At 52.5% G+C, this 14,590-nt stretch overlaps 1 protein-coding gene across 3 annotated transcripts in view; it reads left to right on the top strand.

Annotated features, from left to right (window-relative positions):
- CIT (citron rho-interacting serine/threonine kinase) overlaps positions 1-12,618 on the top strand; it is a gene marked incomplete at both ends in the record, with an annotated part of 188,114 nt that extends 175,496 nt beyond the window's left edge. For all 3 annotated transcript variants that reach the window (XM_080717685.1, XM_080717686.1, XM_080717684.1), the window contains 7 exons: positions 338-446; positions 535-663; positions 1,762-1,842; positions 4,100-4,178; positions 4,301-4,480; positions 10,452-10,755; positions 12,595-12,618. In XM_080717685.1, coding sequence (XP_080573811.1) covers positions 338-446; positions 535-663; positions 1,762-1,842; positions 4,100-4,178; positions 4,301-4,480; positions 10,452-10,755; positions 12,595-12,618 — 906 coding nt within the window. The remainder of the gene's footprint in view (positions 1-337; positions 447-534; positions 664-1,761; positions 1,843-4,099; positions 4,179-4,300; positions 4,481-10,451; positions 10,756-12,594) is intronic.
- Positions 12,619-14,590: the final 1,972 nt, after the last annotated feature.

Here is a 14,590-nt window from a genome sequence, read left to right as displayed (position 1 = left end):
GTCAACCTAGTGCGAGCCTGTTTCAAAATAAAAATGAAATAGGGTTGGTGGTGTAGCTTGGAGGTAGAATGCCCCTGGACTCACTCCCCAATGCCACACACACACACACACACACACACACACACACACACACACACAAGCTTGGGGGTCCCTAGAACTCAGGAAGTAGGTAGCAAATGGCCCTGGTCACCCCGACGTGAAGGGCGGCGGGCTCTGTGTGACGATGCCAGCGATTGCGTGGCACCTGTCCGCCAGGCCTGCTTAAGGCAGAAACAGAACAGCGGCGGGAACAGGGCCGCCCTGTGCTGCCTGACGTGCTCCTCTGCTCCCGTCTCAGGAGATAGAGACTTCAGAGCCCTGCAGCTGCATCCACTTCACCAACTACAGTATCCTCATCGGAACCAACAAGTTCTACGAGCTCGACATGAAGCAGTACACGCTCGACGGTAGGCCGGGCCCCCTCCCCTGCCCCGCTGGCGGCCTGCCTGAGAGCGGGGAGTCACGCCCGCGGCCGCCTCTCACCCGCCATTACAGAGTTCCTGGATAAGAACGACCACTCCTTGGCGCCTGCCGTGTTCGCTGCCTCCTCCAACAGCTTTCCCGTCTCCATCGTGCAGGTGAACGGCCCGGGGCAGCGGGAAGAGTACTTGCTGTGTTTCCACGGTGAGTCCAGGCCCGGGCCCTGGGGATGGGCAGGGCCTGCCGGGTGCGGGGAACGTGGGCCCCGCTCCCCGACCAGCACACGGGCCTCCCAGCTCCATTGCACTCTCCACAGAGCAGGCAGGCCTCCCCTTCTCTGTCCAGTTCTCCTCTCCCTCTTCTCCCCTCTTCCTTTGAACCCCCTTTTTAGAATTAACTTAATTTAAAAAAATTTGTAGCCGGGCGTGCGGCGCACGCTTGTAATCCCGGCTTTTGGGAGGCTGAGACAGGAAGATCACAGGCTCACTGCCAGCCTCAGTTACTTAATGAGGCCCTCTGCAACTCAGTGAGATCCTAGTTCAAAATAAAGAACAAAAAATAGGGCTGAGAGTATAGCTTGAAGATACAATGCCCCTGGGTTCAACCCCAGTACTGCAAATAATAATAATAATAATAATAATAATAATAATAATAATAATAAATTTGTGTTTGGTACTGGGGATTGAGCCCAGGGGCATTCTACTTCCAAGCTACACCTCCAGCTGTGTGTGTGTGTGTGTGTGTGTGTGTGTGTGTGTGTGGTACTGGGGGTGGAACCCAGAGGCTTTTCTACCTCCGGGCTATACTCCCAGACTTATTTTATATTTTATTTGGAAACAGGGTCTCACTAAGTTGCTGAGAGCCTCCCTAAGTAGCTGATGCTGGCTTCGAACCTATGTGATCCTCCTGTCTCAGCCTCCCAAGCACGGGGATTACAAGCGTGTGCCACCACGCCCGGCTCCAGCTTTTTTTGAGACAGGGTCTTGCTGAGTTGCTGAGGGCCTCATTAAGTAACTGAGGCTGGCAGTGAACCTGTGATCTTCATGTCTCAGCCTCCCAAGTACTGGGATTATAAGCATGAGCCATTGTGCCCAGCTAAACTTAGATAGTTTTTTTTTTAACACTTTAGAAAGTATCCTCCTTTTTCCTCCTGGGAGCCGGCTCAGCAGAGGTCTCAGGCCCTCATGACCCAGTTGAGTCTGTCCGGCTGTCCCCCGGGCTTTGTTCCTTGTGTCACCTCGTCCTGTGTCACCAGCACCGCCACTCCAGTTCTGACACCCCTGTGCTCCTGGCACCTTGCAGAATTCGGGGTGTTCGTGGATCCGTACGGACGGCGCAGCCGCACAGACGACCTCAAGTGGAGCCGCCTGCCCTTGGCCTTTGGTACGGGAGCGGGGCAGCCTCTGCTGTCCCCAGCAGTTGGGGTTCTGGAAAGGAACTTCCGGGGAATTCCTTTCGCCTTAAACGCTGAGCTGAAGGGTTCCATGAGCCACCACAAGCCGTGTGTAACAGCCACCCAAGTAGCTGTTCTGAGACTCAGTGATGGATTGCCTGCGCCAGGTCCACCAGCCCACAGTCCAGCTTGGTGAAGCGTTAAGCTCTCAGGATAAAAAGGAAGCCGTCCCCTGTGAGGTTATTTATGTCGTTTTCCAAGGCTGTTCGATATCCGATGACATACTGAACCTATTAGCGTAACCCAGTTCCTGCTGGGCAGAGCAGTTAGTTCATGCCCACTTTTGGTTAGTGGAAACAAGACTGGGACGAATATCCTTGAACTAATATTTGTGCATTGTCAAATAGTGCCCCACGATCAGACACCCTTCTGGGTTAAAGAGTAAGACACACATGTGCTGATGCGTGCATGCATGTCTGAGTTTTCTGAACACCATTATGGCTGAAATGCCCTTGGGGGCTGTTCATCTGTTGTTACACGGGAAGCCATTCTAAAACTTAGGGGCTGAAAACACACCTTGTTGTTGCTCATGATTCCGCTGCTTGACTGGACAGTTCGGCTCCACGAGGTGTCAGTAGGGGAATTGCAACAGCTACGGAGTCAGAAACAGCCTCACAGGCAGCGGACAGTGGTGCTGGGCGCGGGGAGCAGCTGGGGCCGGAGGCCTGGCTCCTCTCCACGGGGCTGCTTCTGAGCACACAGAGGTGGAGGCTGGCAGCCCTCTGGCCTCACCATCCTCCTGGTTAAAGCAGGCCACAGGGTCAGTGCACATTCCAGGCAGGCAGAGAGCAGGAGACTTGAGTGCAGGCAGGTGCGACTGAGCGCCCAGCACCAAAGCCATGGTTTGCCACGAGAATGATAATGACTTTGCCCCTTCTGCAGAAAACAGGGCTTATCAGATCTCTGCTTTCAGTAAGGCAATGATGTAGAGGGTTACTACCAGAAATATCTACATATCTATGAATGTGGCCTTGTTTCTTTTGTGGTATTGGAAGTTGAACCTGGAGGCATTTTACCTCCGAGCTACAACCCCAGCTGTCTTTTATTTTTATTTTGAAACAGGGTCTCACTAGGTTGATGAGAGTCTCACTCCTTGCTGAGTCTGTCCTCGAACCTGTGATCCTCCTGTCTCAGCCTCACAAGTACTGGGAATACGGGCACCTATACTACACCCAGTGAACACAGCCTTTTTCTAAGTTTAATTTATTAAAAATGTATATCAAGGCCGGGCGTGGTGGCGCGCGCTTGTAATCCCCGCGCTTGGGAGGCGGAGACAGGAGGATCGCGCAGGTTCGAAGCCAGCCGCGCTGGCGTAAGAGACCCTGTTTCAGAAATATAAAATAGGTCTGGGAGTGTAGCCCGGAGGAAGAAGGGCTTCCAGGAACCCCAGTACCACCAAAAAAAAAAAAAAAAAAAAAAAATGTATATCACAAGCAGTTTAAATAGGTGTATAATAAAAAGCCTCACCCATATATCCCTATTCCTACTCTGCTAAAGAGAAACCTTTTATGAGTTTCATAGCCTTCTAGTGCTCTTTGCAAATGCAAGCACATAAAAATATACTTTTTTTTTTTTTTTTTTGGTGGTACTGGGCATGGAACCCAGGAGCTTTCTACCTCCAGGCTATACTCCCAGACCAGTTTTATATTTTATTTGGAAACAAGGTCTCACTAAGTTGCTGTAAGCCTCACTAAGTAGCTGAGGCTGACTTCGAACCTGCAGGATCCTCCTGTCTCAGCCTCTCAAGTACTGGGATTAAAAGTGTGCGCCACCACGCCCGGCCAGGCCAAGCCCTTTTAACACTGAGTTACGTCCTCATATCCCTCCCCCAGCTTCAAATCAGCATGATAGCACGCTTTGCACATTCTTCTAAACTTTGCTTTACGCACCAAGCAGTGTTCCTCAGGCGTTTTCCGCCAGCGCAGCGAGAGCGTCACCTTGCACTTTGATAGCTGTAAGCATCCCATAGGCCTGCCATGACCTACTTAACAGATCCCCTCTCGTGCTCGTGAGTTGTGTCCCATCCTCTGCTCTTACAAGCTGCAGGGCAGGGGAAGTATCTGAAGGGCAGATCCTCTCGGGTGGGATTGATGGGTCAGGGAATGGGTGGGATTGATGGGTCAGGGAATGCATCTCGGCCAGGTTTTCATTCTGCCTCTTTGTCCTTCCTCTGCTGTGGCCGCACAGCCTACAGGGAACCCTACCTGTTTGTGACCCACTTCAACTCACTCGAAGTAATCGAGATCCAGGCGCGCTCCTCGCTGGGGTAAGGGTCTCCTCTGCACCAGCGCTCAGGGTGGGGGGGCGGGCTGGTGTGTGCTTCTCCCTAACTTGCCCGGTGACCGATGCCACCTGCAACGAGTGGAAACTCTCATCTGAACCCTGCAGGACCCCTGCCCGCGCGTACCTGGAAATCCCCAACCCACGCTACCTGGGCCCCGCCATATCCTCAGGAGCCATCTACCTGGCCTCCTCCTACCAGGATAAACTAAGGGTCATATGCTGCAAGGGAAACCTCGTGAAGGAGTCCGGCACGGAACACCACCGGGTCCCCTCCACCTCCCGCAGGTAACCACCTCTCCCCCGCTCCTCCCCGAGGCCGGGCGTGGTCTGCAGAGCACAGGGAGCTCACTAAACTGGCTCAGGGTATCTCAGTCTTCACTCTGTCCTCAGGCGCAACCGCTCGCGCCTGGAGGTCTGTGGCCCTGAAACAGCACAGGCCTCTATACACACCAGGGGAATTACTAAAGCATCCTTGCGGAAGTCCAAGGGAGCCTCCCATCTTCCCCTGGTGTTGGAGACAGCACAGATCATACTTTGCTGCTTTAGCAGATACTGCCGGGAATAAGCCAGGGGAGACCCCCGCTGCCTGCCGCGGTGCTCCAAGCTGGGCGGGAGAGAGACAGGAGCAATGGTGGGTCCAGGACAACACCAGAAGATCCTGATGGGGCAGCTGGGAGCTCCGAGGAGCATGAGCCCCGGGGCGAGGGAAAGGCAGTGAGAAGCTGGGTGCAGGGAAAGGCCTGCCGTGGGGTGGAGGTCAGAGGAGTGGGCCTTGGTGGGCTGGGGAGCCGCCCAAACATGAGTACACTTATGTCATTATTTTATTTTATTATTCTTTTATTATTTATTTATTTTGTGGTCCTGGGGATGGAACCCAGGGGCATTCTACCTCTGAGCTACACTCCCAGCCCAATTTTTGTAACAGGGTCTCACTGAGTTGCAAAGGGTCTCACTAAGTAGCTGAGGCCGGTCGAGAACCGCGATCCTCCTGTCTCAGCCTCCCAAATGCTAAGATTACAAGTGTGCGCCACCACGCCTGGCTTATGTATGCTTTTTTTTTTTTTTGCGGGTCTGGGGATGGAACCCAGGGGCAGTTGACCTCCGAGCTACACCCCCTGCCCTAGTTTTTCTTTAATTTTAAATTGGGTCTCACTAAGTTGTGGAGGGCCTCACTAAGTAGCTGAGGCTGTCCATGAACCATGATCCTCCAGTCTCAGCCTCCTGAATGCTGGGGTTACAAGAAGTGCGCCACGATGCCTGGCTTTATACATGCATTTTAAAAAGAAATATATTGGTGCATTGTAGTCATACATCTTAATGGAGTACATGGTGGAGGCATACGTGCACACATCACCCAATTAGCCCTTACCCAATTCCCACCTTCCCCCTTCTCATGTTTGGCTTAGTGATTGATATGTTTGTGAATGTGAATCGTGTATATTGGGGAATTTCCCTCTTCCCCCTCCCATCCCCTCTGTTAGGCTACCTTACTTACTCATCTGTAATTTTTCTTTCTTTGCCTAGAGTTCCTCCTATGACCCATTTTCTCCCTAGCTTCCGCAGATTAGGGAGAGCATTTGACTTTTTACTTTTTGTGACTAACTCACTTAGCATCACGTTCTCCAGTTCCATCCATTTTCCTGTAAATGACGTCATTTCTTTATGGCTGAGTAAAATTCCATTGTCCACATATCCCACAGTTTTGTAACCCATTCATCTGTTGATGGACATCTTGGCTGGTTCCATAGTTTGGCTATGGTGAATTGTGCAGCTATGAACATAGATACACATGCATTGGTTTGGTAGTTAGGCTTCCTATCTTTTGTGTAGATACCCAGAAGTGGTATTGCTGGATCAAATGGTAGATTTGTTCCCATTCTTCTGAGGATTCTCCATACTGTTTTCCAAAGTGGTTGCACTAATTTGCAATCCCACCAACAATGTTTAGAGTTCCCACTTCTCCACATCCTCGCCAGCACCTGTTGTTGTTTGTGTTTTGAATGGTTGCCATTCTAGTTGGAGTTAGGTGAAATCTCAGGGTAGTTCTGGTTTGCATCTCTCTGCTAATGATGGTGAGCATTTTTTCATACATTTTTGGCCATTTGAATTTCTTCTTTTGTGAAGTGTCTACTTAGTTCTCTTGCCCATTTTATTTATTTTTTATTTTTTTATTTTTTATTTTTGGTGGTACTGGGGTTCCTGGAAGCCCTTCTACCTCCGGGCTACACTCCCAGACCCATTTTTACATTTTTATTTAGAAACAGGGTCTCCTAAGCCAGCGCGCGCGGCTGGCTTCGAACCTGTGCGATCCTCCTGTCTCTGCCTCCTAAGCGCGGGGATTACAAGCGTGCGCCACCACGCCCGGCTCTCTTGCCCATTTTTTAATTGGGCTATTTGTTTTCTTAGTGTTGACTTTCTTGGGTTCTCTTTATATTCTAGATATTAGTCCTCGATTGGAGGAATAGTTAGCAAAATTTTTCTCCCATTCTGTTGGTATATGCTTTTAAAACTTTTTTTCTCTTTGGTACTAGAGATTGACCCCAGGGGCGTTGTACCTCTGTGTGACCGCCCCCACCCCGAACTTTTTATTTTAATTTTGAAACAGGGTCTTGCTAAATTGCTGCAGCTAGCCCCCGACCTGTGATCTTGTTGTCTCAGCCTCCTAAGTACTGGGATTACAGGCCTGCATCACCACACTGGTCCTTGTCAGAATTTTACTAATTTTTAATTGATCCCACCACAAGGTCTAGAATCCAAAAAACCCAAAAGAGTTTACAGTAGCACAGTCTTTCCTCTTGGCCCCTTGTCCTTCTCGGCCCTCCCCACTCCAGCCCCCAGCCCCAGCCACGAAGGGGCCGATTTCTTTAGTTATTGCATTTCATTTAGAGGTCCTTTGTGCATGTGTGCGTGTGAGCGTACTATTTCCTTTTTTTTTTTTTTTTTGGTGGTACTGGGGTTCCTGGAAGCCCTTCTACCTCCAGGCTGCACTCCCAGACCTATTTTTATATTTTTAAAATTTGGAAACAGGGTCTCCTAAGCCAGTGCGCGCAGCTGGCTTCGAACCTGCCCGATCCTCCTGTCTCTGCCTCCCAAGTGCGGGGATTACAAGCGTGCGCCACCAAGCCCGGTGTCTTTTAATTTTTGAAACAGGGTCTCACTGAGTTGCGAAGGGCCTCGCTAAGCAGCCGAGACTGTTGGCAAACCGCGATCGTCTGGTCTCCGCCTCCCAGATGCTGGGATTACAAGAGTGTGCCACCACGCCTGGCTACTATTCCCTTTTGAAAAATTACACTCTGCTGGGCGTGGTGGCGCACACTTGTAATCCCAGCATTTGAGAGGCTGAGACAGGAGGGTCGCAGTTCGTGGACAGCCTCAGCTACTTAGTGAGGCCCCTTGCAACTCAGTGAGACCCTGTTTCAACAAATAAAGAATAAACTGGGCGTGGTGGCGCATGCTTGTAATCCCCGTACTTGATAGGCTGAGACAGGAGGATCACACAGGTTCAAAGCCAGCCTCAGCTACTGAGTGAGGCTCTCAGCAACTTAGTGAGACCCTGTTTCCAAATAAAATAGGTTTGGGAGTATAGCTTGGAGGTAGAAAGGCCCTGGGTTCCAGCCCCAGTACCACCAAAGATAAATGAGAGGGGGGGGGAGGGAGGGAGGGAGAGAAAGAGAGAAGAGAGAGGGAGGGAGAGAGAGAGAAGAGAGAGAGGAAGGAAGAAGTGGGGCAGGCATGGTGGTACACACTTATAATCCCAGCATTTGGGAGGCTGAGACCAGAGGATCAACAGTTTGCAGCCAGCCTCAGCTACTTAACAAGGCCCTTCCCAACTCAGTGAGACCCTGCTTTAAAAATAAAAAGACAAAAACATAGGGCTGGGAGTGTAGCATGGAGGTAGAATGCCCCTGGGTTCCATCCCCAGTACCGTCAAAAAAATAAATAAAAAATAAAAAATAGGGCTGGGGGTATAGCTCAGAAGTAGAATGCTCATGGGTTCCATCCCCAGTACCTCAAAAAAAGAAAAAAAAATTACACTCTGTATTCTGTATTTTTCTGTTCTCTGTTATTTAACCCAGGGGAATATTTACTCAAACTAGGGTTTTTATTTTCTGGACCGGTTTACAGCCCCATGAATCTACCCTATAATCTAGCTGTGTGGAGCTGGGCTTGGAGGTGAGCGTTTGTAACCCCAGGATTTGCTCCCCACCCCCACGCCTCATTAGTTAGGTGGCCAGGCACCTTGCTTTTGAGACTCGGGAAGCTGAGACAGCAGGATCACAGGTTCAAGAACAGCCTCAGCAACATAGTAGGACTCCCATCAACCTAGTGAGACCCTGCTTAAAAAAAACAAACAAACAGAAAGGCTGGGATGTAGACTCACTCTGGGTTCTATTCCCAGTACCATAGGAAGAAAGGCAGGCAGGCAGGCAGGCAGGCCGGCCGGCCCATCCAATACCATGACCAAGGGACAGAGGTTGCGTGTGTCCCCAGCTGTTGCCAGGCACCTCTGGAAAATCAGCCTTTGGTTCTTAGTTGTCCCCGCCTTACAGGATGGGCTTTTTGCAGCCAACCTCTCTGGGCAGGTTAGAATGTGGAAGGCTGGCTTGGCTAGGTGTAATTTACTGTGGGTCTGTCTAGCAGAGCAAGAAACATAACTCTTTCCAAAAAACATAAAATGCACGTGGCAGACCATTGGTCAGTGATGGATACGTGGATGGACGAGTGCCCACTTGGCATCAAATGATGAACGTCTTCTCTCCTCCCATGAATCTAAGCCACAGTCCTGAAAGGCCTGCAGGAGCCAGCTGCTTCTAGCTGGCACCTCACTGCTTGCTTTGGGATGGGCCCCTGAGGATGCATTTCTAATCTGTCTTCCATTACAAATAGGCTTAGTGTAGTTTTATCTTCATATCTCCAAGCTTTAAGGCTAAAGGTGCACATAAACCTTGATTTCAAGATGTGGAAATCTGCGTTATCTCAGTTTTACTGCGGCAGAGATAACGCGGGCAGGGTGAGGCGGGGCGGGCCCTCTGAGCCTTCCTCTGAGCCGCACAGCTGGAGCTGCCTGGGAATTCCAGGGAGCCGCGCACAGTGCTACCCACGAAGCTGAACAGTGAGCTCTGTCCACCAGCTGCTGTGTGTGATGGGATTTGGCTCCTTCAGAGATGTCTTCAGGGCTAGGGAGCTGCTCGAATCCTCACATCCAGGCCGGGACAGCCTGAGGAGTTGGGCTGGGAGGCTGAGACAGGAGAATTGCAGGTTCGAGGACAGCCTCAGCAACATCGTAAGACCTTCAGCAATCTAGCAAGACCCTGTCCCTAAAATTAAGGGATAGGGGTGTAGCTTAGAGATAAAACACCTCTGGGTTCAATCCATTATATATGTGTATATGTATATATGTATGTTATAAAACAAAACAAAACCCCCTCCAAAAAAACCCAAAACCAAAACACGGGGGTGCTAGAGTGCTTTGCCTAGCGTGTGTGAGGCTATGGGATTGGTCTCAACACCACACACAAACATGTATACAAATCCAGGCATAGAGACATACACACACCCAGTGCCGCGCTCTCAGTGGTTTGGCTGTTAACCACCTGCCGGCTGGACCGCCTGCCTCGTTTCCTAACCGCATCCAGCCCGAGCGCTGCGCCTCTCGGTCCTCTTACTGCCAGACTGAGAGTCAGCAGCCTTCTGAGCCTCCACCTGCCTCAGGTGCCACAGGCCCCTTGGAAAGCCACCTGCAGGGAGGGGCGGGCCAGGCAGCTGGTGGCGCCTGGCACAGGGCCTGGGTGGGTCCTGGCTTCTGGCCTGTCACGGGCTGAATCCCGGAAGGAAGACTTCTTCCGTCCCCTCCTGGCCCTGCAAATCCGAGGTCCTAGGAGGTGGCGTGGGGATTGTGACTTCACGCTGACCTCTCTCGTCTTCTTGCCTGGACAGTGAGGTCACACTCGCCAGGGCTCTTAAGGCTGCTGGGTGATTTCATGGGGTGACAAGGTAATAGCGGGAAAAGCCTGGCACAGGGCCTGGCACACAGTAGGTGTGGAGTGATTAAAGCCTCACCAGGACCAGGAAGCTGGGTTTTTCTGTCATCATCTTTCTCCTTGCCTGTCCTCACTACCAGATAGCACAGAAAGTCTGAACTCTGGGTCTAGTCTGTTTCTCATGAGTCGGGGAGATGCCAGGGCATGAGCTCAGAGAAGGGCCGGCCGCCCGGGGCCGTGACTCCCCGGCTCCCTGTCCCCTCTCTCCTTGCCAGCAGCCCCAACAAGCGCGGCCCGCCAACGTACAACGAGCACATCACCAAGCGCGTGGCCTCCAGCCCAGCGCCACCCGAAGGCCCCAGCCACCCCCGAGAGCCAAGCACACCCCACCGCTACCGCGAGGGGCGGACCGAGCTGCGCCGGGACAAGTCCCCCGGCCGCCCCCTGGAGCGGGAGAAGTCACCGGGCCGGATGCTCAGCGCGCGGAGGGAGCGGTCCCCCGGGAGGCTGTTTGAAGACAGCAGCAGGGGCCGGCTGCCCGCGGGGGCCGTGAGGACCCCACTGTCCCAGGTCAACAAGGTGAGGCGACCTCCTGGGGCCGCACATCTGCTGGAGGCCCGACAGGTGACGTGTGGGCCCCGCAGGGCCACTGTCGCGTAGGAGGGAACCTGTTACTGTAAGGCAAGCTTTGGGTGAGGCGTTTCTGAAGGGAACGTACTTCATTTAAGAAGATGCTTCATAAGCAAACAGATAAGGTGCGTGTGATAAAAGGAAAGATGTCTAAGTATATACCTCAAACCATAATAGCTACCACGGGTAGACTGTTCTCTTCCCCGGAGGCAAGCGTTACTATGGATATGTAAAATATCAATGGATATTTTGTGTGTATAAGCAAATGTACATATTCTCCCTTTTAAGCACAAATAATAAATAGCACACTATACAGGTATTCTATGCCCGTGTGTGTGTGTGTGTGTGTGTGTGTGTGTGTGTGTGTGTGTGTGATTTAACCAGGGGCATTCTACCTCTGAACGGAGGTATTATTTGGAAACAGGGTCTTATTAATTTGCAGAGCACTTTGCTAATTGCTGCTGGCTTTGAACCTGTAGCCCTCCTGTCTCAGCCTCCTGAGTGAGGTTATAGGCATGCGTCACTGCATCTGGTTTATGCCCTACATTTTTCAGACACATACACAAATATACCCACGGGTGTATACGTTGGATTTTTTTCTGGATGACTACACAGAAACTCTTGCAATCCCAGTACTTGGGAAGCTGAGATGAGGGGTTGCAGGTTTGAGGGCAGCCTGGGCACGTAGTGAGACTCTCATCAGACTAGCAAGACCTTGTTTCGCAACAAAAATTTAAAAATAAGACTGGGGAGCCCGGCATGGTGGCACACGCTTGTAATCCCAGTATTTGGGAGGCTGAGACCGTAGGGTCGCAGGTTCACAGAGAGCCTCAGCTACTTAGACCCTGTTTCAAAATAAAGAATAAAAAATAGGGCTGGAGGTATAACTGGGAGGTAGATGAAATTGGGTTCAACCCCTAGTACCGCACCAAAAAAAAAAAAAAAAAATAGGGCTGGGGATGTAGCTCAGAGGTAGAATGCCCTTGGGCTCAATCCCTAGTACCCCCCCCAAAAAAAGGGGGGAACTTTATAACAGAGTCTGCAGTTGCCTAGAACTTTGAGCTTTCTGGAAAGTTTAGATGGTGTTGCATGTATTTCTATGTGCTGACGGCCAGGAATCCCACGAGCAGGTTGGGCCCAGTGCTTGGCACCTCCCTGGTGGACTGGCTGCTTCGGGAGCCCACCCAGGGCTGAGAGCGCCTTTCTGTCCCTGGGAGTTATTCTCTGCGTGGCACCCTCCTTCTGATACCACCTGCAGTCCACTGCTGGCGCCTTTGTGGCAAAGAAAGAGGGGGGAGCCATGCAGATATTGTTTGCATAGTACTAGCAATTGAACCCAGGGGCATGCTACCTCCAAAATACAGCCCCAGCCCTATTTCATTTTTTATTTTGAAACAGTCTCACTAAATTACTGAGGGCCTCACTGGCCTTGAACCTGCGATCCTCCTGACTCAGCCTCCCAAGTACTGGGATTACAGGTGTACACCACCATGCCCGGCACAGACTTTATTTTTTATTCCTTCTGATTTACCAGTAAAATTCCATGAGTGTGCACCTGCATGCGTGCAACAGGAGAAACGCACAGCTTTGTGTGCTTGGGGTAGCTTTTCCCCGCCTGACCCAAGCCCCGAGGGCGACCTCCGTGAGTTGGTTCAGCCTTGAGAGCGCTTACTGTTTAGCGCTGGGAGCAGACTAGGTGCACCAGGTGCCCATCTGCATTAGGCAGCAAGCCCAGCGCTTCCTGGCCTCAGAGAACTAAAACCTGCCTCCTTTTTACTTTGCTCGTAGGTCTGGGACCAGTCTTCAGTATAAATCTCAGCCAGAGAAAGCAACTCCTCATCTTAGTCTGCAGGAAAACACCAGACACACTATGGAAGTCCGCTGCGGGGGACCCAGCGCCCTGTCTGCTCGGCCACCCCCGGCACAGCGGGTCCAGACCGCCTGGCACGAACGTGCCCCCGGGGCAGGCGCCGAGGCTCCCGGGAGCCGTCAGCACCGGGTCTCCTCCGGCGCCTTCCTGCAGTCATCCTCTCTGCACTTTGTTACACCTTCCAAGCACTCACGAACTTTTGTACCTAGCTCTAGCCTGTACCAGGTCATCCAAGGACACCGACCGGACACTAACTGTGTGGTTAGAGCCCTCGTTAGCTACTTTAAGATCCTAGGGTCGGTTGGTTTTTCTTTTGTTCTCCCCCTCCCTTGTTTCTTTTTCGTTTTCTCTTTTTTTAAGACAACAGAATCCTTCCTAGGTTTGAGGAGCGATGTACTTCCTGTTGTAGTCGTTTTTAGCTAGTCCGCACCGTCGCCACTGAAGCGTCGCGCAGGCGGTCCCCGCCGGATGGCTGGTTTCCCGCGGTCCATTCTTGTTCAGTCCGTCCTCATAGATGGCCCCGGCTTACCAGGGCGACATAGTAGCCAAATGTTTACCGTTCTCATTGCCTTTTATGGCCTTGAAGACCCCCCCCCACCAGCTGAGAATGTATGGAGGTCACTGGGCCTCGGCTCGGAGGCAGTGCCCTGGGGCCAGGGGACCTCACTGAATCCCTTCCTCGCCCCGTGTCACCCACCCAGCCTGCTGCCCCTGCTTTCTATGTAGCTCTGGCCAGGAAAGCATGCCCTAGACGTGCTCTGAGCCCAGCACGCACGGTCCTGGGGCTGGGGAGGGGACCGGAGCGCCCACCTCCCGTCCCCATGGCGTGTCGCTCCCCACCCCGGGAGGGGAAGGGACCCGTCCAGGAGCTCTGCATGGCGGTTAACTGCATGTGCTGCCCCCCACCATGGCTGACCCCCTCGGGTTGCTCTGCCGACATACTGACACCTCCCATGCTCTACCGAATCGAGACCCTGACGACCTGCCGATGAACTGGCCACACTCGCTGCCGCGTGTAGCACTGAGCAAACAAGCCCAAAGCGCTCAAGCCTTACGACCAGAGAAGGATTTCAGCAAACCACCACCTCTTCCTCAGTTTCCCCCCCTGACTCTCACGCTCCCCTGCCGACTTCCTCACGGGTGATTCTGTGTTCACACAAAACCCAGCACGGTTCTACCCCACGAAACTGTGACTTCCCCAACGAGCCTTTCCCTAGGGCGACACCTAAGACCAGGACGTGGAGAACGCAGCCGCCCCTCAACTCTCCCAGCCCCGCCCGCGGGTTGGCAGCCCTTAGGTGCAGTGCGGCTCCCCGTCTCGCTCCCTCTTTCGGAGAGCGGAGCGCCTGGCAACTGGTTCAGAACCAACGTAGAGGCTTTGCAGTTGGCAAGCTAACCAGCGGCCTTATTTCTGCCTTTAATCTCCCACAAGGCCTCTCCTGCTTCGGATTCTCCACGACTCTTAGGCACGCCTCAACAACCAAGGCGCATCCTAGGTAGGCTGAAAAGATAGACCCGTCTCCTCCGCAGGGGACCGGGACCGTGTTCTCCACCCGTGTGTCCACAGTCGCAGTCACTTTGCAGATCGCACCCTGGCCCACACGCCGGCTCCTTCCCGCTCGTCTCACCCTAAGTGCTTTCTCGTCTGAACCCACGGGCCTCCAGGTTGTCGCACTTGGCGAGTGTCCTGCTGCTGCCGTGCCGGTGTCGCTTGGTCTTTGGGGTCATGTTCCCTTCCCCCACCCCCTCCCAGGGCAGATCTGACTGAATGTTTGCTGAAGTTTTTGTCTCTTGGTCCACAAGTATTTGGAAAGGTCACCGATAACTGGTCTTTTCAGTCTTGGCATCTCATTTAGGATTTCCACGAGAAATGGGCGTCTTGAGCCCTGAAATGTATACCCGTGTTGCATCTGT

Source organism: Muscardinus avellanarius (assembly GCF_963383645.1).
Source record: "Muscardinus avellanarius genome assembly, chromosome: 21".
NCBI lineage: Eukaryota > Metazoa > Chordata > Mammalia > Rodentia > Gliridae > Muscardinus > Muscardinus avellanarius.
Note: the sequence above shows the minus strand (reverse complement) of the source record. Positions and strands in the feature narration are given on the sequence as shown.